The sequence below is a fragment of the Notechis scutatus genome, chromosome 5, assembly GCF_049901735.1.
Source record: "Notechis scutatus isolate UNSWTSFEM ecotype Mainland chromosome 5, rNotScu1.2, whole genome shotgun sequence".
NCBI classification, from domain to species: domain Eukaryota; kingdom Metazoa; phylum Chordata; class Lepidosauria; order Squamata; family Elapidae; genus Notechis; species Notechis scutatus.
The window spans coordinates 55,985,188-56,010,771 of NC_142013.1; the positions used below are offsets into that span (position 1 = coordinate 55,985,188).

Below are 25,584 nucleotides of genomic sequence, written 5' to 3' on the forward strand. Positions count from 1 at the left end.
TTCCCGTAAAGCATTAGATGATGCTCATCAAGCTCATAAAAAATTTGCAGATAAAAAGAGAACTCCACAAAAACCATATCAAGTGGGTGACAAGGTCTTTTTATCCACCAGATATTTGCAGACCACACAAAAGTCAAACCTTTTCGAGGAGGTAGACTGCTTTATTCTTGCACTAAACAGGCTCAGTCATAATTACTCATGTTGTAATCACTTCCCTCTTGGACCACTGTAATATATATATGGAGCTGCTTTTCAAGAGCACTCAGAAACTTCAACTGGTCCAGAATGCAGCAGTGGGCACAGTTTGGGTGCTCTAGGATTTCTCTGTTGCACAAGCTGCATTGATTTATAGTTTCTTTTGGGGTGTAATTCAAGGTGCTGGATATTATTCTGAAACACTTGTATGGAACAGGGTCAAGTATCTCTCCCTAGAACATCTATTCATGTCAATACATTGGATAAGATGAAGTCACTCTAGGTTCCTTTGGTTAAATGTTGACATTTGGGAGGACTGAGCAAGTGAGCCTTTCTTGTAGCTGTGCCTAGTCCACGGTAGAGTCTCACGCATAAGATACAGAGGTTGCTTAACCTTCCTTGTGTTACAAAAGCTTTTCCTCAGGTATTGGGCCAGAATAAGCACAGCATTGGTGTGTTTTTCAGCAGATAATGTTATGGCATATAATAATCTGTCAGCGAATTTTTCTTTTTAAAAAAAATTATTGTATTATTTGTATATTAGTTTGTTAGCTTCCTGGGGTCATTTGGTGCAATATGGGCAGTCATATATATATTTCAAATAATAAGATGCGCAAAATAAGTATTTTATTTGTTTGTTTGTTTCTTTCTTTGTTTAATTAAATTTTTATGTTGCCCATCCCCACTGAAATGAATATATTACTTAGGATTACAGATGTTTTATTTTAGACTGAAAAGAATTGAAAGAAAGCAGTTGAAAGAACTTGTGATATAATGCATGGAGGAAAATAAAAAATGACAGTTTAACCTGTGGAGATTTATTTTGACAATTTTGATGCAATTTCAAACTGCCAGGATAAATGCACAAATACTGACCATACAACATTTATGTCTCGCGTTCCCAATCAGAATCCTTTTCTAGCAGTTACGCAAAAGTAGGAAAAACTCATCATTATTTTATTTTAAGCACATTTGGGGTATTTTTAAAATGAATACTTACACATTCGTACTGACTAATAAAGTATATAGATTTTGGATTCTTGATTTATAGCTCCTATATCCAGCTCAATATGTCCACAGGTGAAACTGTCCACAGGTTAAACTGTCATTTTTTAAATTTTCCTCCATGCATTATATCACAAGTTCTTTCAACTGCTTTCTTTAAATTCCTTTCAGTCTAAAATAAAACATCTGTAATCCTGAGTGATATATTCATTTCAGGGGGGGAAATCACCTTTCTCCTCCTTGATCTCAGGCAAAAAGAATTAGAGAGATGTAGGTAGGATTTACAAATATCTGAGATATTGTGGGTAAAATGTTCCCTTAGGCAAAAGGACCATGTTATGGCTGGCTGATAAATAATACAATAGCTCTTCTCTCCAGAGAATGCTGAAGACTGTCCAGCCCGCTGGCACTGATTTTAACGAGACTGTCACTCCCAGGTCAGTCCCTACAATTTCTGCTGACCAGATTGACCTTCATAATGAGATCATGTCTTTCCAGAAATCCCGCTGATGCCTTCATTCTGCCAAAGTGGTATAAAAAGAGGGACATTTTCTATAATCCCACAGTGTGGTTCAGCTAAACCTCACTTTCATCAAAGTGACTGTACTGCCTTTCCCCCCACTTCTAAGCTTGCAGCCACAGCAAAAACCATGGATATTACCATTCAGCATCCCTGGTTCAAACGAGCTCTTGGACCTTTAATTCCAAGCCGCTTTTTTGACCATTTTTTTGGAGATGGTTTTTTTGAATATGATCTCCTGCCTTTGTTTTCTTCTACCATCAACCCATACTACAGGCAATCTTTCTTCCGTACTTTGCTGGACTCAGGTGTTTCGGAGGTAAGACTCCTATACCTCAATATATTTAAATTATTTTAAAAATCTCTCCTAAAAGCAACACTAAACCACCAGGATTTTGATTTCTGGCAACACTGACTAGAGACTAGAATATGATAGGATTTACAATAGTTTGCAAAAATGCAAACAATATGATCTGAAATTGTTCCAGAATTTAATCAAACTTATCAATACTATAGGCAAGTTAGATGGCCAAAGAACAATAGCAGACTGTTCTTGTTATCACATACTTAAACTGTAATGCAGGTGCCTTGTGATGATAATTTGAAAGGAAGAAGTATATTTGTTCTTAATATAGTTAAATATTTGCTAAATATGGACTGGAATGCTTAGCTGAAAGCACATGTTTGTGGGTATGACATTTGTATTCAAATCAAATGGTTTCTTCGTAGCTAGAAATAAATTCATCTTCAACTATTACCTTATATGTTCTTTACAGAAAACATTATGCATGTTATGATCAGAGTGCTATATAGTGGCCTATATGAAAGAATAGCCTATCAACCATTTATAAAGATAAAGCGTTATTGAGACCATGTATCCAGAACAGTCAGTTTTGAAATGCCACCTGTTTACTCTTTGTTCTGTTCCATATTCTGCAAACTTATGTAAAAAACAAGTCAACAAGCTAGCAAGAACTCAGATGACAAAGTGATTACTTTTAAAAAATCAGTGAGAAATTTAAGATTACTAAAATGTTTATGTATGTATATATTTTTAAGGTCAGTGAATTACAACTTGTACTAAATGATTTGATGGAAATGGAAAAAAAATCTATTCACAAAATAGATGAATGCCCAAACCACTAAGTGCTGTGATCCTAATGTGAAGTGAAAGGACTTCACAGAAAGTGCATTGCAAGAAGCTTTTCAGTAGGAACTTATACAAATCCAAAATTTACATCCAAATCTATCATATTAATCCTGCTTTGAATTGCTTTGAATAAATCAATGGTGTCATTTTAACATATCAATCTTAAAATAGTACTTAAAATGTGTAGTTACTCTTTCTCACCTTCAGAAGTTTTCCAGAGAGAGAGAGAGAGAGAGAGAGAGAGAGAGAACATCATCTAGACTCATATAAATTGAGGAAAGGCAAAAATACTATAACTTACATCCATTTTAGTTTAATATGTTACAGTAGTCTTCTACCGTATTTTTAATATACAAATTATTTTAAAAATCTGGCTAGTACGAAAGCTCCCCAACTCAATATTTATTGCAGTAGTAGGTATTTAGCACCCCCAGTCAGTTCATCTCCAACTAGCCCCGAGATTACTTTTTAAAAGCGCAGGTATTTTGTTCTTGTAAAGTTATAAACGGTATTGCAGAGGACATCATCATGTAATCTGAGAGAAGAGAATAAAAGTAACTTAATCACCTAATCATGCTAATAGTTTAAAATTTAATTCTTGGGGGGATGTGTTTGTGTGGTCTTTATTTCATTTCCAGGTGAGATCTGACCGAGACAAGTTTCTTGTCTTTTTGGATGTAAAGCATTTCTCCCCTGAAGATTTAAGTGTGAAAGTCATCGAGGACTTTGTGGAAATTCATGGCAAACACAATGAGAGACAGGTAAGGAAGAGTGGTAATGAAAATTAGTATTAGATTACAAATGCAGAGAAATTATTTTCATTCACCTGATATTAACACCTGCAGTTTAGGTAAAGGAGGTTGATTGTGCCTCTGCTCCAGGAAAGGTCATGTGATAAGATATGGTGATGATAATGTTGCTGTAGGACTAATACCAATGGGTAGAAATTTTTGGAATGTTTGTTATAAGCTAAATAGACATTTCCTATGGAAACAGCTTTCCAATAGACTGACTTAAAAGGAAGTAACTTTAGCACTAGAGGTGTTAAAACAGAGCTGGACTGTCATGAAAGGAAGCCATATTTCCACTAATTTTGAATCTGGACTACAATACTTCTAAGTCTCATTCCAACTCTGATTACAGGTTTTGTTTTTTTTTTTAAAAAAATATTTTTCTCATCATATTTAGAAGGCAGTAGACAAAATCAGAGAATGATCTGACTACATAAAAATGTAGCCTAGAGTTCTAAGAAAAAAGCTTGTGCTCAAATAATGCCAGGGAAAAATAGCTGCATTGTCTATTGGGGAATGATCAAAATGTATAGTAGAGTTTAAAAAATGGTGGTATCATTTAAAAAGTTTTCAGAACTTTAAATAGGTTCTAAAGGAGTAGCTACAGTATCTTTGTCATTCGTAGCATGAAGAAATAAAAATATAAACTTTAGTAGATGACAATGTAACAAAATATATATGATAAAGTAGACTGTAATCCACCAAAATGTATAAGATAATTTGTCTTTGTGGTCTGTCTTATCTTTTATAATTTTAATTAGATTGTTAAAGAAAATCTAAATGGTAGAAGTATAGTGAGAAGAAAAAGGTGACTTAGTTGGAGGAAGTTTAAGAACTATGGATATTTTCCATTTCTTCTGAACCAGTTTGAGGATGTTTCATGGCTGTTTTCCAAAACTTCAGACTTTACAGACTGAAGACAAGCAGTATTTGCAAGCCAGGTGGCCTAGGCATGTATCATAAATAAGTAAACAATAAATAAAAACCACTACCCATCTTTGTCTGTCATAAGTAACCTAAATACTCAATAGGTAACAAAAAAAAACCAAGAAATATATTGCTTTGCATGTGGAAATCCAAAATTTCACACTTTGCTATGTGAAAATATGAACCTATAAAGTCAGCATTTTCCTTAAAGTTATAAGACTGTGCCAAGTGAGATTGACAGCCCCTTTCTTAGAGGGCTTAAAATCTAGTAATTTTAGAGATCGGTGGTGTTAGAGAGAAGAAATAAAAAAGAAACAAGATCAAACTATGTAAGTATTTAGCTTTATGTCCTGTCTGGTAGGTAGATGAAAAAATTAAATTTGTCATGTATTATGTTTTTGATCTGAATGGCCCAATCCTAATGGTCTTTGGAAAGGCATTAAAATGTGCCTTTTTCCTTGTATTTGGAAATAGATTGATCGGAATTACCGTCTAGGGTTTTGTGGGTTCCTAAGTGCCTGTCATTTCTAGTTGTTGTGATTTTAATGGTTCATTGTTCCCCACCTAAACATTATGTTGCCACATATACCTCATAAATCAATCAATAAATCTTTATCCCACTTTTGGCTTATTCTAAATATGAATCATTGTTAGAAGCAAATACTCCCACAGTATGATCCTAGTCTGTATCAGGGCTGCATATCTGTGAATGTGTGTGAGATAGAGAAAGATGAAAGAAAGGTACATTTTTTCATACAAAGAGTTATGAAATTGGGGCCAAGTGAATTTTTTGTCCTTAAAATATTATTCCTGGACATTTATTTTAGGGGGCATGTTATGAAAAAACGGTGCCAAAATGAACTCCATGATGGGCAATACTACTGAATAAACTGCAAATACTCTGCTTTTACAAGTTAACATGGTTCCTTAGGGTTGAGAATCTAGAAATTGATCTTTTTTTTTTCCAAATACAGTACAGGAATGTTAGAAATATCTACCTCAAGTCTTACAACACAGGGACTGACATTGAATACATTTTAATAGGGTTGTTGAAAACATGTTAAATTCAAACAGCTGCTTTGAGCAGTTCATGCTCAAAACAAAATGTATATACTTCATGAGTTTTGGTTCAAGCATAAAACACAATGTGATCATTTCAAGGGAAAACATTTCTAGTGTTTTCTACTGTTTTATGTGATGCAGTTAAAAATTGACTTGCCTCTTGCTGTTAGAATTTTCCTTCCTAGGCCAGTATAGCAAGATAGACCAGTCATGTATATCAGTGGTCCCCAACCTTTTTGTACCAGGGACCGGTTTGAAGCAGAAACATTTTTCAAGGACCGGGGGGGAGGAGGAGAGAGAATCCGACTTTGGTAGTTTGCTTGCAGGCGTTTCATTACCTGACTAGGTAACATCTGATGTTGTTACCTAGTCGGGTAATAAGCGTCTGCCAGCAAACTCCTGAGATCAGGGCGCCTTGGTCCTGCCTCCCTCAGCCCCATCCCTCAGGTGTCTCCCTCCCTCCCTCCCTCAGGTGTCTGCCTCGTTCCTCTCTCAGTCACTCTATCGCTCCTACAGCAGCCCAGGAAGAAACTGCTTCAAAGAAGCCGGGGTGGGGGTGGGGTGGCTTTCCTGTCGCCACAGCTTCCCGACGCCCGTTTCACCCCACCACCCCGCCCGCCCGCTCGCAGTTCAATCCACAGTGCTCGTTCTACCTGCCTGCCTGCCTGCCTTCTTCGTTTCGGAGCAGCCGGCTGATAAAAAGAGGCGAATAGTTATTATTCTCAGCGAAGCTGCTCCCAAACAACCAGACAGGCAGGCAGGCAAACGAGCACTGTGGATTGAACGCGCAGCGGGCGGCGGTGGGGTGGGTGAACGGGCGCTGAAGCTGTGACAGGAAAAGCCCCGGCTTCTTTGAAGCAGTTTCTTCCTGGGCTGGTGGAGGAGCGAAGCGACTGAGAGCTGAGCCAGAGAGCAGGACAGGCTTGGTTGCTTCCTCCCTCCCCTTCTTTCATTTGTGTCCTTGATCCCGATCCCAGCAGCATTCACGAAGCGAAGAAAGCCGCCATTTTTTTTTTTTTTTTCTTTGCGGCCCGGTAAAGAGTGCTCCACGGCCCGGTACCGGTCCGCGGCCCGGTGGTTGGGGACCCCTGATGTATATAATACGACTGGCTTAGGGTTGGTAGTATGATCTGGGAATGGAGTTTTGGAGCAATGCTGCTGGCATTTTAAAGAAACCATTTGGGATCTGATTGTTCCCCCATCCTTCACACCATTCCAGGCTGCCATTGCTGTTTTGTAAAATATTTGTACAGTTTGTGAATGTGCTTGTGTATATAAAGAAAAGCAAGTGAAATGTCAGTGAGAAAAAGTAATACAATATTGGTCTGGCCTACTTAGCTTAAAAGTGTGGGTGTGTTCTGTGTATGTTCATGCTGATTTGTATTTCAGAATACCTGTATAAATGCAGGGAGACTTGCTCTTCAAAGGCAGCCTCAGTAGGACAAATGCACATTTGCAAAGTGTGTATGCATACCTAAGCTCAGTCATCATTTCACATAGCTATCTTTTATTTTCTGAACTGCTTGAAGGTGATGGCTTGCTTCAGATTCTTTGGCAATGGCTCTTTGGGAGTTTTTGATTGAAATTCTATTGAAAAGGGAAGTAAGTAACTTTGGGTGGCTTGCTGAGTTTTTGGTGTTTACCACTGTACTCAGTGTGTTTTCTTGAGTTCTTTTGTTTGTAGAGATGCAAGTGCATTTAAAAATGCAGCAGACTCTATGCAAATTAACTTTGCCTTTGTGTACTCTGCTCAGCCTTTGGTATCAGCCTGTGTATGTCTGTGCGTGATTCTTTTTTTTTTTTTTTGCTACTGGGGATGTAAATATAATTTACATGTAGGGTGTAAATGCTGGCAGATAGGTGGGGAAAGGCTGTATTTCCAGAATTAGGTGGCTTTCCATGTCAATAGTTGTGCATGCTCCTTCCTTCCTTCCTTCCTTCCTTCCTTCCCTAATTGATTTGAAAGGGATGTGCAAGAGATTAAGATCTATGCATTGTTTTGGGGGCACACAATCAGTCAGTCTGTCCATCAGTCAGTTAATTGTTTTTTAAACTGATCAGGCTAATAACCAGTTTTTTTAAAAAATAGCATAGCTCCCCGTCCCAAGGCAAATGAAGATGTGTATAGTTGTACTTGAAGAAAGACAGCATAGGATGATGAAACAAATCTTTCCACATGGCATCTTTGGTGTTCTCTAAACTTGGTTGTTTTCTTGCAGATGTTTCATTATCTGACTAGATAACATCTTCAGTGCTAGAAGGGAGTGCATTGGTTCTTCGTTTATATACAGTAACTTCTCAACTAGTCCAATATCCTTCTCAACTAGTCTGCCAGGCACTAGCCAGAGGGCTGAAAACTGCCAAGTCTGGATCCAAATATGACTTTTTGGCCTCTGGGCCCCTGGACAAGCTACTGTATATACGGTAAACAGAAAGCAATCTCCACTCCCTTCTAGCACAGAAGATGTTACCTAGTTGGGTAATGAAATGTCTGCAACAAAACAGTCAAGCACAGAGAGCACCAAGACTCAGTTGAACTACCCTGAACTACTTACACTCTCTTCTATTGGTAAATTTTCCCCTAGCAGAAAGTTATTTTATTATCATCTTCTTCATCATCATCATCCTCAAGTTGGCGTGTTGGTAACCCTCAACATGAAGTCATGTCCCTCCTATTGTGAAACTGTAGTGAAAAAAAAGGTTAAAAAACATTTTATTTGCTTCAGGTTTTGCTCTGTCAAAGTACAGACAGCTTGAAATATTGTGATGTAATATTCCAGAAGGAATAGTTTTTTTCAAGCTTGAAGTAAAATAGATATTTCATTTATGCATACCCCAAGATTTTAGTCTTGAACTTAATACTTTTTGAGCCAATACTTAAAAGATTAATCTTGGGAAAGTCACAGAATCTCATTTTTTAGACTTAAAACTCTGATCAACAATTACTTCTCTCTCAGACAGATTGCAACTGTGAAAAAGAATCATGAAATAATGTGAGTTTGATGCTTGTATGATGGGGAAAAAACAGTACAAGAATAATGGTTCCTGCAAAGAGGATAATGGAATATGTTAATTTTTGAAATCATGGCTTTATGAAATTAAACATCCTATCTTAAACACTATTGGTTTATGCAGTATGGAGGTGATGTATGTCATAAAGTAAAAATGGAGAAAAAAAGAAAAATGAGGTACAAAAATTCTGTTTTACCTTTTGCAGTGTGCTGCTGATTTATTAATTGCAAAAAGTTGTGGTTTTTTTTTTTTGTAGAGAGCAGAAAGATAATTCCCAACAGTTTATTATATTATCTCAGAACTATATCAATTCATTATCAATTAATCTGACAGTTCATTTGGTTTGCTACTTCTATTGACCACAGGGATTTCTACATTACTACTGTTGGATAAATTGTTGAGCCAGTTTGGTCTACTGGTTAAGGTACCAGACTAGAAACCAGGAGACTATATGTTCTAGTCCTGCCTTACCCATGAAAGTCAGCTGGGTGGCTTTGGGTCAGTCACTCTCTCTCAGCTCATGACAATGTCAGGCTTGTTGCTTGGGTCAAATTTAGTTATTCCAGAAAAAAAAGTACCCTGCAGTTGTGGCAAGATGCTATGAAGAAAAAATAAAGTTTTCTCTTACCAGATCTTCCAAAGTACTTTGAAATTGCTCTGTGATCCCACCCCACCTCTACCAGTTGAGAACAAATAGTGAAAATCACTGTCTTGCCACAGGCTGCTATAGCAATAGCAATTAGCACTTAGACACACACACACACACACACATATATATATGTGTGTATGGTATTCAGCTTTGTTCGGGTATTTTCCCACATCATTGTAGTTGTGCTTTTAAAGTTGTAGCAACGTTTCGGCAGAATCTCATCTGCCATCATCAGGCTTCTGTATTGTGTCCGTCTGTATTATGTATCCAGACGGACACAATACGAAGCCTGATGATGGCAGATGAGTCTGCTGGCTTGCTACAACTAAGCACAACTCAATGACTGAAAAACCCAACAAGCTGAATACCATACATGTAATACCCGAAAACTTAAGAAAACACACACACACACACACACACAATATATATATATATATATATATATATATATATATATATATATATATATATATATATATATATATATATATATATATATATATATATATATTTATATATATATTTCCATAGTGCTTTACAGCCCTCTCTAATCAGTTTACAGAGTCAGCATATTGCCCCCAATAATCTAGGTCTTCATTTTATCAACCCCAGAAGGATGGAAGGCTGAGTCAACCTTGAGCTGGTCAGGATTGAACTCCTGGCAGTAAGCAGAGTTACTGTAGGTCACTGCTGCTTTCACTATGACAGTTTTCTCACTTTCAAAATGGAAAGAAGGAAAAGAAAAGAAAAAACCAAAATACTGCCCCCTGCTTTGAAGTTCTGGCATTTTGCAGCACAGTCAACTCCCTGCCAAAAGGAAGATGGAAAGAGAAAACAGGTTGCCAGTTTTTCCCATCTTCCTTTTGTCTGGTTTGTGATGGGAATGGGAAAGGAACTATAGACATCTCAAGCTAATATCTGTTTTGTAGGACTTGAAGCTTAGAAGTTGGAAGGAGGAGGAGAGAACAAGAGCTCCCCCACAGTGGCAAATCCTCCTCAAATCTCTAGCTTTCAACTACAGTGTGGCTAATAAAGTATTACATTGGTTAGCTTTTCAACACATCATGAAAACCTGTTTATTTAATACCACTTACAAGCTGATACTACATGGCTAACTCTAATATATATTTATACAGATAGGAGCTGTGCAGATCTTTTGGAGGATGTTCATCCATTACAACAAAAAAGTAATTTCTGAGATCCTAATGGATCACCCTGATTAATCACAGAGACTCTTTTGTCTGATCTCCCTAGATAGGCAGGTCCTATATTATGAATGACTTTATAAAGCATAACTAGCATTTTGAATCTGCACCTGGATGCCAACTTGTAGTCAGTATAGCTTATGGAACAGCAACATCCCATTGGTATATTGTGCCATATTCTGGATAAGCTGTTGTTTCAAGTAGTCTTCAAGGCAAGTGCCAGGTAGAGCATAAAGTCCATTTTTGAGGTGACTAGGGAATGAGTAACTGAGGGTGTGAACAACTGCCTGAAGGAATGGCCACAACTTGCGCATTAGCTGGAGCTGTGCAAATGTCATGTTGGCCATAGTTGCCACCTGCTCTTTGGGAAGGAATTGTAAGTTCAATGTGACTTACAGACTTCACACCAGTATCAAGTGGAAAAGTCCACAGAGGTAGACAGATGATCTACATAGAGGTCTACAGTTGCTTTCAAAGTATTGCATGTCCCTTTGTGTGGAAGTACCCAAAGCCTTAAATTATGTTTATTAACATTAACTGAACATGTCCAAAACAGCACGATATTTTATGTACTTACTTATTGCACTTGTATATCACTGAATCTGTCAGGGATTCCTGGCAATTTACAACTAGCAATTAAAACAGTTGCAGTACAAATGTATAGTTAAAACATACACAGTAAAATAAAAATAAAAAAGCTAAATCTAAACATGATCCCAATAATTTAAATGGAATTTCTCCAATTAAACAAAAACAACACTATAATACGTTTAATGATAGTAATACCAATTTTTTTCCCCACCAAATGTTTTCAGGAAGAGTCTTTGTATCTTCAGGAGTGATGTTAAAGAAGGGATTGGTCTGCTTTCTTAGAAGAAGCAGGGCTACAAACATGATCTTGGCCTTCACATCATGGAAGTACAGAAAGATACAGAAGCCCAGTTTAGGCACTAGAAAAGGAACTAAACAACTGCACACTTTCAAAACACAACTAAAAAGTTTGAAAGCCACCATGCTTTTCAGATGCAACCTAAATGACCTTTTGCATCTCTCCTTGGTTTATTTTCCTCAGGGTCATCTTTTTGTTAGTTTTCCCTAAAATTATTGAAGTCCATGAACTATAGGGTTGATTTATATTCACTATCTTCATGTTTGCTCTGTAGGTTACATTGTAATGGATGGATTCTTACATGACGCCCATAGATATGAGACAGTCTGACTCACAAGGGTGTTCTGACAGTACAGAAGGAAAAGGAGAAGATGTTATGTGCTCCCTGGAAGAAAGGACAAACGTGGTTATTAAAAATGACGTTGTTTTTGAAATCCTGTGAATGAAATGAGTGCTGTCATAAATCAAGATGCTGAATAGAATAGAATAGAATAGAATAGAATAGAATAGAATAGAATAGAATAGAATAGAATAGAATAGAATAACAGAGTTGGAAGGGATCTTGGAGGTCTTCTAGTCCAAGGGAGAAACTTCAACTTCTCCTGGAGTGATCATACAAGGATGGGTTGATTCTGGCTGGGGAAAGTGGCACTTCGAAAACCTGGGTTCCAAGCCATTGAAGGCTTTATAGTCATCCAGGAGCACTTCAGATTGCACCTGGGAAAATACAGGTAGTCAATGCTGGGCCTGCAATATGGGTGTTATATGCTCTGGTGACTGGTACTAGCCAAGAAGCAGGTCACTGCATTTTGCACCAATTACAATATGAAGATACAGCCTTGTATGGAATATATGACCAGCTATATCATGCATGACTTTATAAAGCACACCTAGCATTTTGAATTTGCTCTGGACAGCTCTTTGAAGAGGGGAAAGAAAAGAGGAAAGCAATACGGAAGGGATATATGTTGGGTTGTTTCTGCTTCTGTAACTCTGCTTTGCACCAGGCAGAGCAATTGACTCTGAAGGACTTACCTGTTAACTACACCCTTTAATGAGTTTTGTTTTCCTTTTGTTTTTGTGGTGTCTCACTTCAGGATGACCATGGATACATTTCCCGTGAATTCCATCGTCGATACCGTCTTCCTTCCACTGTTGACCAATCAGCCATCACTTGCTCTCTGTCTACCGATGGCATGCTAACCTTCTCTGCTCCCAAGGTTCTGTCTGCCACAGAGCCTGGCCATAGTGGGAGACCTATTCCTGTATCCCATGAAGAGAAGCCAATTTCAGCTCAGTCCTCTTAGTTTGAACCTCCTACTGCTAAAGCATCCAGGCTATCCACACCTTTCAGGCTTCATTCACAGCACCCTTTACATAGATATCCGTGAACATCTTTCTTTATGTTTTTGTTCTTCTCTTGGAAGGAATGGGGACTGGATGTGCAGCTAGAGGATTTGAAGCTTTAGCCTAAACTTTCCCCCACTTTCACACACCTTGTTAGGATGACAGGGAAGATGAAGTATCTTCCAGAGCCTTCTGTATTCTTGCTGAAAGGGTTCTAAATGTCAGGCTGTATCTGATAACATCTGTCAAGCCCAAACACAGGGCCAGGTTGGCAACATGAGCTGTCAAAGCAAAGCATCAATCAGTCATATGAAGGCTGATGCAATGAAAGCAAGAATACAGATTTGTTGCCTTCTAAAGTAATTGAAGAGGCAGGAGCAGAGGTGAGCTTAGCCAAGTAAGGTGGTGGCACCAGTGGGGAGTGGTTGACAGTAGCAACAAATTTGCTCTGCCCACTTTTAAGTAAAAAAATTGAGTTCATACTATTTGGAGGGATTTATAATTTTGTTCATTAAAAGTGTGTTTTAAAAAAAAACTTTCCCTCTGTGACATCCATAGCAGTGACATCGCAAGAGCCACTAAGGCAAGAATTAGCATCTTTGCAGGCCTTTCAGGATTCATCACAGTTCAGAAGCTTCAAACCTGTATTCAGCTCTCCCTGGTCAGCAGTGTATATGCCACCTTCCTTAATCTTGCTGTAATTCTAATATAGTTCCATCTGTTTTACTGATATCTAGCATGCAACCTGAAATTCCAGCCAGTGGCAATCAATAAAGAAAATGCGAAATAAGCAACTCCTTTTCCTCCGTTCTCTTTTCCGTTCTCCTTAAGAAGCTTTCATTTTAAAAATAAATATGAGACAAATGCAGTACACTTCCTCTGTTTACTCCAAGAATATTCATTTATCTTACTAGGCCAAAGGAGCAAGATATCAGCATATATATATTTTTTTAAATCTAGTAATGTCGCATTCACTTTTGGTTCAGTGAATTCAGTGAACTAAATGTGACAAAAATCACATACACATTGCCTCAAAGAGGAAACAACATCACCAAAATGATGCAAGGTCATCATTTTGCTTGCATATTTTCTGTATTTATTATGCACATGCATAGATATATATATTTAGAAATATTTACAACTTAAATATATTAAACCCCAAAAATATATAACCCCCAAAAACTTTAGCCTTAGACTGTCTACTATTGACCTCACCCCTTTCCTAAGAGGTCTGTAGGGGGCGTGCATAAGCGCACCAACGTGCCTACCGTCCCTGTCCTATTGATTCTTTTATTTTTCTTATATGTACCCATTTCATGTATTCATAACTATGTTTTTACTTATACCTATTATCTTGTAAGCGATTGACAAATATAAATAAATAAATAAATATAAACACATAAATAAATAAATAATGGTTATAATAGGATTTATATCAGTCTATTTGGAGCTGTTTGTGGCAATGTAACATTAAACTTGTGGCTCCTTTCTCATATATCAGTCTGTTTCTAAAAACATAAGGGACATGTCAATGACTAGAGAGCTTCTGCAATGCCCATCAAAGTGAAGAGACATTTGAGGGTGTTGCTATTCAAAGTGGCTCATTGAATAATTTTGTAAGCATGGGCTTTTCTTCCAGATTAATGCTTTCTAAAAGCTTGCATGCAACTAACTTTAGAGAATATCCTCTTAACAGCCACTAAATATTTCTCCATTATAATCACCAGTAAATAATCAAAATGATGGTTTGTTTCTGCACAAGACACAAATGATATATTAATGAATAACAACTGAAAAAAATATTCTGAAGCTTTTTACTTTAGAAAAACACTAAATATATCAAAATCTGTAAAAGGACCTCCAGGTATTGATGGTCTAAATTATCTTTTAATATTATAAAATGATAAAACGTGTATTACAATCACAATGTAACTTGATCTTTTGTAATGTGTGCAGACATTGCATGCAAGAACAAAAGGGGCAGAAATCGCATTGCTTCACTTTTTCCCTGCATGGATACCTCAGCTCCTAACCCTACCTTTTACTTTCTAGCGCCCATTAGTGCCCTGTTCTCTCTCACTATTACCCAACCCACATGCAAACAGGATACAGGTAGTCCTCATCTTACAACCACAACTGAGTCCAAAATTTATGTAGTTAAATGAGAAATATGTTTTGCCCCATGTTACGTCTTTTCTTGCTACCCTTCTTAAGTGAATCACTGCAGTTGTTAAATTAGTCACTTGTCAAGCATCCCAATATAAATCATGTGACCCAATGGTGGGATTCAATTTTTTTTACTACCGGTTCTGTGGGCATGGCTTGGTGGGCATGGCCATGTGACTGGGTGGGCGTGGCTTTTTTCTTTTTTGCAGTTACCCCCACACACCCATTATTGGGGCCTTCTAGGCCTCAGAAGAGCCTCCGGGGAGGGGGCGTTTTTGCTCCCATAAGACTCCTCTGAGGCTCAGGAAGGCAAAAAATGGAGGGAGGGGGCTGAGCCCCTCCCTCCATTTTTTGCCTTCCTGGGCCTCAACAAGAGGAATCCCGTCACAGCTGATCATATGAACAGCTGATTGTCGGAGGGGAAAAAAAGAAATACCTTAAGGGGCCAGTGTCAGGCGGGCGGGGTGAGTGAACATCGGGTGGGCGGGGCAAGCGAGCCAGCGGTGACTGAGTGACCAGGTCGAGGGCGTGGCCAGACAGAACTTATTACCAGTTCGGCAACCCACACCAAATCCTTGCTACTGATTCGCCCAATCCAGTGAATACCACCACTGATGTGACCTTAGGGATGCTGCAATGGTCACAAGTGTGAAAAATGGTTGTAACTTTGTCACTTTTTGCAGTGCTGTTGTAACTTTGAACAGTCACTAAATGAACTGTTGTAAGTCAAGTGTATTTATTTGATGGGACAGTTGTTTCACAGATCCATTGAGGCATTCAAATTTGAAACCAGAATTGGCCTGGACAGCACTTCAAAGAGGAATAATCCCAGATTTGAGAGCAACTTTGTTTAAACAGCAAAACAAAAACAAAAAAAAACCACCACATAGGAATTACCGTAATGCAAAGTAATTGAGCAATGTGTTGTAAACCTAAAATGAGAAGTATTTTTTTTCTGGACGGTGTGCTAATAAGAAAGGTGCCAGAGGCATTTATCAAACAAAATGAGCATATAATATCATTTGGATTTTATACAATTTAGGGCAACAAATATTCAATGCTCCTTTAGTTATTTGCAGCACTCAGAAAAAGATTGACAAGATGTGAATAGGAAAGGCAAAGGCAACTGTATTTAGGAATCATGCAGCAAACAGCCAGAGAAAATGAAGCCCCTGCATTATGCTCTACTGACCACTGGAGGGCAGGATTGCCTTGAATGTCCTCAAGGAAGTTCAAAATTCTTGTCCATTCTGTCTCTTCAACACTATTTAACCTATTCCTGAATTTATTTTATGCCTTTATAAACCACACCTTGGCGCAAAAAATCATTTCAGGCTGGCTTAATCAATAATACTATATGCCCTATCAGGGGAAAAAAGTTAAAATGTATTGGGAGAGGGGGAGATGCCCTACCTGTGCTGAAAGAAAGGAACTGTGTAAGTCATCACAGAAGGAGCCTGGTCCCATCTTTGCAAATTAATTAATTTTATTAATAGGCATCTGCTTTTGTAAGTTATGTCCACTTCATCAGATGCAGTGGAGTGGCTAGACAATGTTTTCCAACCTGAGCAACTTTAAGAAATGTGGACTTCATCTCACAGAATTCTGCGACAGCCATGCTGGATGGGGAATTTCTGGAATTGAAATCTACACATCTTAAAGTTCCTCTGGTTATAGAATTAGAAAAGGAAATGGGATTGCAAGTCACAAAGAAGGTCTAATACTTAGGAATATTGTTAACTTAATAAAGGAAGACAATTATATAAAACTGTTCCAACAAATAAAGAAAGATCTGGAATCTTGGGGAAAACTACAATTATCTTTATTAGGAAGAATTGCTACAATTAAAATGAATATCTTATCTAAATTACTTTATTTATTTCAAACAATCCCCATAAAATTAGACAAAAAGTTTTTTTTTATAGAATTAAATAGAATAACCACAAAATTTGTATGGGCAGGCAAAAAAGCATGAATAAAGCTAATAGCGTTACAAATAGTAGAAGTAGAGGTGGCTTCAGACTTCCAGATTGGGAACTTTATTATAAGGCAGCTGCATTGATATGGATTAGGGAGTGGGTGAATTTAAATAATAAAATAATTTTAACTTTGGAAAGAAATGACCTGCAGATGGTGTGGCATGCCTTCTTGTGGGATAGAAGAAAATAAAACATTCATATTTTTATAGACACAAAATGAGGGATTCATTGATACAGATTTAGGAAAAGATTAGGAAAAAACGCTATATGAAAATAGCCGGCTGGCTATCCACATGGAGACAATGATCCACCCCAATACATTAGATGTAGGTAAAATGGCTAGGTATAATGAACTACTAGATAACCATGTGGAAATTAAAAATTAACCAGGAGCTGAAAGATCAAGGAATATTTACAGATTGGTGGCCATACCTGCATCTCTAAATGAGATATTAAAAGGACGCAGAAGAATATGGATTTGATAATGAGCCACAACAACTAGATAAAATTTTGGTAGGTCCGGAGGAGAAATTAATAACAAGAATATATAACTACTTGCTAAGATTCGAATTGGAAGAGGAAGTAGTTAAAGGGCCCATGATAGCATAGGCCAAAATTTTTGGACACAATATAGAATTAGAAGATTGGGAAAGAATTTGGAGCAGGAATTACAAAATAACAAGATCTGCGGCATATAAGGAGAATCAATATAAGATGCTTTATCGTTGGCATTTGGCTCCAATGAGATTGGCAAAAATATACCCTAATTTGAAACCAAATTGTTGGAAATGTGGACAGAGGCATGGTACCTTCTTCCATATGTGGTGGCTTTGCCCTGAAGCTAACAAATATTGGATTAAAATTCAGAACTAAAAGAAATAATGAACTGTCAAATAGAGTTTAAACCTGAACTGTTCCTTTTAGGGATAATTAAGGGGAAATACAGTAAGGAGATCAAATATATGATTTTACACATATCAACAACCACGAAGATTGCATATGCACAAGGTTGGAAGAGAGATAATATACCTCCAGAAAGATTAGTAATTCAAAAGATATTAGAATGTGCCGAAATGGACAAACTCACTCTAGAATTAAAAGGCAAAGAAGAGCCACGTGGTGTGGAATAAATGGTATGAATGGGTAAATAGTAGGAATAAGAATAGTAGAGATAAGAAAAATGTATAGAAATGTATATAAATGAATAGAAATGTATAGAGATCTGTATTTGTAACAATGATGCCACAGTACTTGAAGATGTGATTGAGATATGTAAAGGTGAAAAAAGCACAATAAACATATTTTAAACAAATAAAGTTCCTCTGGTTGAGAAATATGGACTAGACTGATGTAGAATTTAAATATGGATGGGGGAGGGATGAGGGGAAGAAATCAGAGAATGCAGATGCAAGCTCCAAAGGTCAGTTTAAAATACATTATCAGTTAACAACTGTAATATGTTATTTCAACATCGGAAGAATCTGAAGAAGTCCTCTGGTATCTAAATGTGAATTGCCTTCTATATTTGAAATAAGCTTGAATTAGAACTCTTACCCTCAACTCTGAAGACAGAGACAAATAAACTTTGTCTTCTCTTCACCAGTGGCCAAAGTTTAGTGAAATTACCTATGACTAGCATTAAGCATAGTGTGGAAATGCTTTAATCCGGATCCACTTACCACTAAGGAAGGAAGGCAACCTTCTCAGGCAACAGATTTGGGGACAAATGAAAAGGCAGCAAACAATTAATTTACTCTGCTACCATGTGCAATTAATATTATTTAACTGACCATTGGATACAAAATTATATCTTAAAAATGGTGGGGAGGGGACAATGAAAAGTGTGCAAATAATGTATCAGCAGTAGATCATGGCGAGTGGTGTCTATATCTTTCTATCTCGTCCAAGTCAAGCCCCTGCCATCAATATAAAGCTCAATATTGGCACACATGCAGCTATTTCTCGTGCATAGGGGAAATTGCAGTAATGCTGTTATAACACAAATGTACACACACATATCTGCTGTGGATTGAAGAGACCTTGCATTCTTTGGGCATTTTAAACCTAAAAAGTAGCAGTGGCCAGCTCTTCATAAGTTGGTATGGATCAGTGCTACTGACCTCAATTATTATTTTAAGTATGGAAATAACACAAGAAAAAGATGCTGCTAACTGGTGTCAATGTGACCCATTAATTTCTCCACTATGCCAAACACTGATGTCAAGTTTGGCAATGCTAGAACACTTTTTGCACATTATGGTGTAGGGCTCATTATTTGTGTAAAGAGATTGTATTTGTTGGTGAATGCCATATATATAGATACAGATTAACAGAGTTGGAAGGGATCTTGTAGGTCGTCTAGTCCAACCCCCTCCCCAAGCAGACCCTACACCAGGGCGGTCAAACTCATGGTCCATGGGCCGAATGCGTCACATGCTGGCCACACCCACACCCAATTTAGCAAAGGGGGGGGGAAATGTCCTGATATGTGATGCCGCCGTGACAACGTGAGTTTGACACCCTTGCCCTACACCATTTGACAGGTGACAGTCCAGTCTCTTCTTGAAAGCTTCCAGTGATGAATCTGCAACAATTTCTGAAGGCAAGCTTTCCATTGGTTGATTGCTCTGACTATCAAAAAAAATCTCCTTATTTCCAGGTTGAATCTCTCCTTGATCAGTTTCCATCCATTATTCCTTGTCTGGCCTTCGGGTGCTTCAGAAAATGGCTTGACCCCTTCCTCTCTGTGGCAGCCCCTCAAATATTGGAACACTGCTATCATGTCTCCCCTGGTCCTTCTCTTCATTAGACTAGCCATGCCCAGTTCCTGCAACCATTCTTCATATGTTTTAGTCTCCAGACCCTTAATCATCCTGGTTGCTCTTCTCTGTACTTTCTTTAGAATCACTCTTTTTAGAATGGAATACATTAAGTCTGCTTAAAGCTATGTTTCAAACCCTGTTTTAATGTCAAAGCTAATCATATCCTATTTTAAGCATTGATGAAACCCCTGAAAAGAAACTGGGATTATCTAGATATTAGACTGAAGCTTGCAATGCAAAAAGTCTTGTAATGTACTTCAGGTCAGAAATCCCATTAGTTTAAAAATGTACCTATTTCATTTAAAATAAAACACACCTGATAATTTAATGTCGCTTTCTTACAATTTAAATATAGCCTCAAAAGGCCATCCTGAGGAATTATTCATTTTTCCTTGAACAGATTGAATAGTGCATAAATTTAACTGTTAAAAAAACAAAAACAAATCAGGATTGGTTAATTTGTTACATAGTCTTATCCTTATTAAAGCTAAAAACATCTGGACAATCCTTTTGTAAAGAAATGGAGAAATTCAACAATAAGGTACATACTTTAAAGTTGCATTTGTAAAGGGAAAAAAGATGTTCCAGTCAATTCACATACAAGCTTTCCCAATATGGTATTCTGCAGTTATATTGGCATTTTGGCCAGCCAGCACATCTTATGCTGACTCGGGATGAGATGAGTTGTCCAGGACATCTGGAGGGCACAAGTTGAGGAAGGCTGATCTATGTCATTTTTTTAGCCTAGCTTATATGATATGATTAGCCATCAGAATACCATATAAAGTCATGAAGTTTCTTTCTTCCTTAACAACACAAGTCTATTTAAACAATTAACTGTCATTCAGTTTACCATCACCATCTTCCTTGTTCCAATGTTTTGCTCGTGCTTTGGAGATTTCCTGCCTTTGTTCTTGAAAATGACAAACTTTTTTTTTCCTGCGGTGGAAAAAGTTACATGTGCGTCTTGGACAGAACTGAGCTGCTGACACATTAATCAAATTAATTATGTTACCCAAACACATGAGGATATAGTGACACTACCATGAAGCAAGGGCTGTGAAAAGCAGCAACCACAAAATTAGGATTCCTCCTTGAGCACAAATCTATGATTAAAATTTAACTATTTTTCAGACAGAGATCTATTGCAGCAGTTTATTGTATGATATGTGTTAAGTTTGAGGCATGGGTTAATGAACGGAGACCAGACTGTAAACCTTGAACTTCAGCTCTTTATTCTCAAGCATAACAGAGACAAAAAAACCCCGGCTAGCAGTCACTCTTTTATAGAGTAAGCTGCTATCCGGATAACCAATGGATAGTGTTGTAGTGTTTGAATCTTGGCGCGGCCCGCCAACAGCCAGTCAGATTGCTCGGAATGAACCAATCATAACTTGCCATTATATGGGCCAATAGGAAGTGCAGGATTACGATCCTGCTAGGCAAATGAATCTTTATTAATTACATTTCTTTAGTTCACAACACCCCTCCCCCCTGGGTTCCGTTTGACGGCCGTGGTGACGTAATCACGCAGGTATGCAGGTCGTTTTACCTGCCTATTTGATTTTCGCTGTTCCACCGGCTTTTGTTTAAAGTTCGGTTCCGGTGGAACGCAAGGCTCGTCTTCACACGGGGTTGATTCCGCGGTGCTGTTTTCGGCACTATCAGGGTCCCTTAAGTCCATTCCTGGATCAGGCGGGCATGTTTCCACTACGGTGTTCCTCTGCGGGGAGGATGCTCCCGATCCCGGACCTTCTTCAGGTGGCGCGAGTACTCGGTTTAGCGGCCGTCTGTCCTCGATTGCGTCATCGTCTATACGGCCTTCGTCCCCCTCGGTATTCCCTCCCCCTTGAGTTTGGAAGTCCGGGGGGTCACGGATATTGGGTTGTAAACGAGAGCGAAGTTGATCTATGTGGCGTTTCCAGATCTTGCCGTCTGTCGTCTTAAGGCGGTACGATCTAGGGCCAGTGAGGTAGACTACGGTGGCTGGGACCCACAGCGGTTCGCCGGAAAGGTTTTTGGCATAGACCAGGTCGCCTACCTTGAATTGACGATACGTTCCGCTGGATCCACAAGGTTTCTCTGGTGAATAAGACGGGTGTAATCGGTCGAGGTGGGAGCGAAGCTTCCGCCCCATTAAAAGTTCGGCTGGGGTCTTGTTGGTGACACTGTGGGGGGTAATGTGTTGTAGTAAGAGTATTTTGTTCAATCTAGCGTCGATGTCCCCCGGATCCATTTTTTGTAGTGTCTTTTTAACAAATTGGACCATCCTTTCTGCTCTACCGTTTGCCGCAGGGTGAGCCGGCGAAGTCAAGGCATGGCAGATACCCCAGTCCGCCAAGTATTGTTCGAAGGTGAGAGCAGTAAACTGGGGTCCGTTGTCGGAAACTAGAACGTCCGGGAAACCGTGTGTTGCAAATAATCTATCTAGTTTTTTAATAACGGAGTCAGTAGTCGTGCTTTTCATCTTGTGGATTTCGAGCCAGTTGGAGTAAGCATCCACGGTTAGGAGAAAAGTGTGTCCTTTAGTGGGTCCCGCGAAATCAATGTGGATGCGGGACCACGGGCCTCGAGGAGTTTCCCATTCGTTGGGAATTGCTCTCGGTGGGGCGTTGCTGACTTCTTGGCAGTTTCTACACGTGGTTACCCAGGCTTCAATTTGTTTATCGATGCCTGGCCACCACGCGTAGCTTCGAGTGAGAGCCTTCATGCGGACGATGCCCGGATGTCCTTCGTGCAGGGTTTGCAACACGAGTCGCTGTAGTCTCTCTGGTACGACGACTCTATCTCCCCATAGGATGCAGCCCTTCTGGGAAAATAGTTCCGTTGGCCGGTGTTTGAACGGTGCAAAAATGGCGGGGGTTTCTTCGACTGGCCACCCGCGTTCGACCCAACTGACAACTCTTGCGAGGATAGCGTCCCGTTTTGTGTCGGCGGCGATATCCCTTGCCGTTAGTGGCGGCGAGTTGAGGGTTTCAATTTGCAACGTAGTGAGGGTCGGAGCTGGGTCGCTGACGGTTTCCGGAAGTGGGGAACGGCTCAAAGCGTCAGCGTGGGGAATGGCTTTCCCCGGGCGATGCTGCAGTACGTAGTTGTAGGCTGCTAGGAATTCTGACCAGCGAGTCATTCTAGGCGACAATATATGCGGCGTTGGTTTATCACCTGCTAAAATGCCAAGTAAAGGCTTGTGGTCTGTAACTAGAGTAAAGGGCCGCCCATAAACATATTCGTGGAACCGCTTTACGGCCGATACAATAGCAAGAGCCTCTTTGTCAAGTTGGCTATAGTTTCGTTCAGCCTTTGATAATGTGCGGGAAAAGTACGCAATAGGAGCCTCATTCCCGTTTGGTAACACGTGGCTCAAAATGGCTCCAACCCCAAACGGTGATGCGTCGGACGTAATATTTATTGGCAAAGTCTCGTTGTACTGCATTAGAACAGCATCGGATGTTAATAAGTCTTTCACTTTTTGAAAAGAGCGTTCTTCTCGATGTCCCCAGACCCAGGTGGCTTTCTTGTCGAGAAGTCTATGTAGGGGCTCAGCTACGGTCGCCTTCTGGGACAAGAATATGTTGTAAAAGTTAATAAGTCCCAGGAAAGCCTGGAGATCAGTCTTATTTTTAGGTCTTGGGGCGTTCTTGATTGCCCTGAGTTTGTTTTCAGTAGGGTGAATACCGTGTTTATCGAGGAGGTATCCGAGAAACTCTACCCTTTCTGTGCATAGTTGACATTTATTTCTTTTAACCTTGAGACCGGCGTCCATAAATCTATGTAAAACCAATCTGAGATGCCTTTCAAGCTCTTCTCTATTTGGGGCAGCAATTAATACGTCATCGAAGTACGGTACAACCCCTTTTATTCCCTGTAAAAGTCTCTCCATTAGACTCTGAAATATACCGGGGGCTACACTCACTCTGAACTGGAGTCTGTTGCATTTAAAGGCACCTCGGTGTGTAACGATAGTCTGTGCCTTTGCGGTTTCCACATCAACGGGTAGTTGTTGATACGCTTGCACTAAGTCTAACTTTGCAAAGATCTTCCCGCCGCCCAGGGAATGGAGGAGATGTTGAACCACCGGCACCGGATAAGCGCTCTGTTGGAGTGCGTGGTTCAGAGTGGCGCGGTAGTCTCCACAAATTCTGATTGACCCATCCGGTTTGATGGGGGTTACGATTGGGGTTTCCCAATGGGCATGGTCAATAGGCTCCAACACCCCTTGGGCTATTAACTTATCAAGTTGCTCGTCAATCTTGGGTTTAAGGGCGAACGGCACCCGACGAGGCTTAAGGCGGATAGGGGCTACTTCTGGATTGAGGCTAAATGATATAGGGGTTCCCTTGTACTTGCCTAATTTGTCCGAAAACACGTCGTGGAATTCCTGGACGATGCTCTCTTCCCAATCGTCGCTTCCGGCCTGGTGAATGCCGGCCACCTCGATCCCGAGTGGGGCGAACCATTGTAGGCCTAGTAAACTGGGCCGATCACCATCGACGACAGTTAATGGGAGTGACACGGCACGATTTTTAAAAGATACTTGGACTTGACTCACTCCGACGACTGGGATCGTGTTCCCTTGGTAATCCCTGAGGACGATTTTCTGTGTCCTGAGGTCTTGACGACGGATGGCAGGGATCAGCTGTTTAAGGGTCTTCCAGGAAACCATCGAGAGGGACGATCCAGAGTCGACTTCCATCAGGCAAGGTCGGTTTTCGATGGCCACTTCCACTCGGATCTTTTGTTTGTCTAATGACGAAGCGTGGCCGATAATAATAGTCTGGTGTGTCTCTTCTCGTCTTGCTGGAAGAGCGGATGTTTTGCCGCTGTAGGCATGGTTGTTCCATTGGTTATTCAAACGATCCCGATTTGCAGGGAGGTTCCCTGTGGTTTGGCGGAGGTTGTTCTCCTTTCTGTTTGTGTTGGATTCCCTCTTACTCCTGCAGACCCGTGCGATGTGGCCTCTTTTCCCACAGGAACGGCAGATTGCGTCGAGGAATTTGCAACCGGATCGCGGGTGGTTTCCCCCACAGCCCGCACATAGGCGCTGAAATTTTAGAGTTTGTTGATCTCGTTCGGCCCGAAGTCTGTTAACCTCTTCTTCATCACTCTCGGACTGGAACTCGAGGTCCTCATGGTGCGCTGTTGCTGAGTGTCTTTCTAGTTGAGCGAGGCTTCACAGGCGAATTGACGGAGCGGTGCGTTGGTGCGGCGCATTCGAGCAGCCGACTTCTTGGTTGCCTCTGCTGCAGTAGCGTCTGCAATGGCATCTGCAAGATCGATGTCCCCTTTTGCCATGATCTTGCTCTGTACTGTGTGGTCATCTAATCTCAGAACTATGCGGTCTCGCATAGCTTCTTCTAGGTCTGAAAAACCACAGAGGCCTCCCAGGTTTCTTAGGTCAGCGATGAAGTCTGCAATACTTTCACCCTTCCGCTGATCCCGTTGATAAAATTCGTGTCTCCGGACCAACGTTGGTACGGCAGGGACATAGTGAGCCCGTAGAATAGGTTCGAGGTTGTCCCAATCCATTGATTTCACCTCAGCCGGTTTCGCGAGCGCTTTCACCATCCTAAACAAGGCTGGTCCACAATGGGTCAAGAACACCGCCCGCTTCTTTCCGGGTGTGGCGTCTTTCAAATTGTTGGTTTCTAGAAACATTTGAAACCGATCCATATACGACTCCCAGTCTTCTTTTTCCGGGTCAAAAGGAGCGGGTGGTATAGTGCCACCTGACATCCTGTCGATGTAGATGCGCTCTTAGCCACGTGCTTCAGTTGGTGCTCTGTAGGATTTAGTCAGCTCTTTTGTCTCCACATCCCATCCTCGTCGCCAGTGTTAAGTTTGAGGCATGGGTTAATGAACAGAGAC

General features: G+C 39.9%; 1 protein-coding gene across 1 annotated transcript; it reads left to right on the plus strand.

Moving 5' to 3' along the window:
• Positions 1-1,774: 1,774 nt before the first annotated feature.
• CRYAA (crystallin alpha A) lies at positions 1,775-13,707 on the plus strand. The gene is made up of 3 exons (XM_026674022.2): positions 1,775-2,039; positions 3,509-3,631; positions 12,503-13,707. The coding sequence occupies exons 1-3, from the start codon at positions 1,851-1,853 to the stop codon at positions 12,710-12,712; spliced, it is 522 nt and encodes a 173-aa protein (XP_026529807.2). The 5' UTR covers positions 1,775-1,850; the 3' UTR covers positions 12,713-13,707.
• The last annotated feature ends 11,877 nt before the right edge of the window (positions 13,708-25,584 follow it).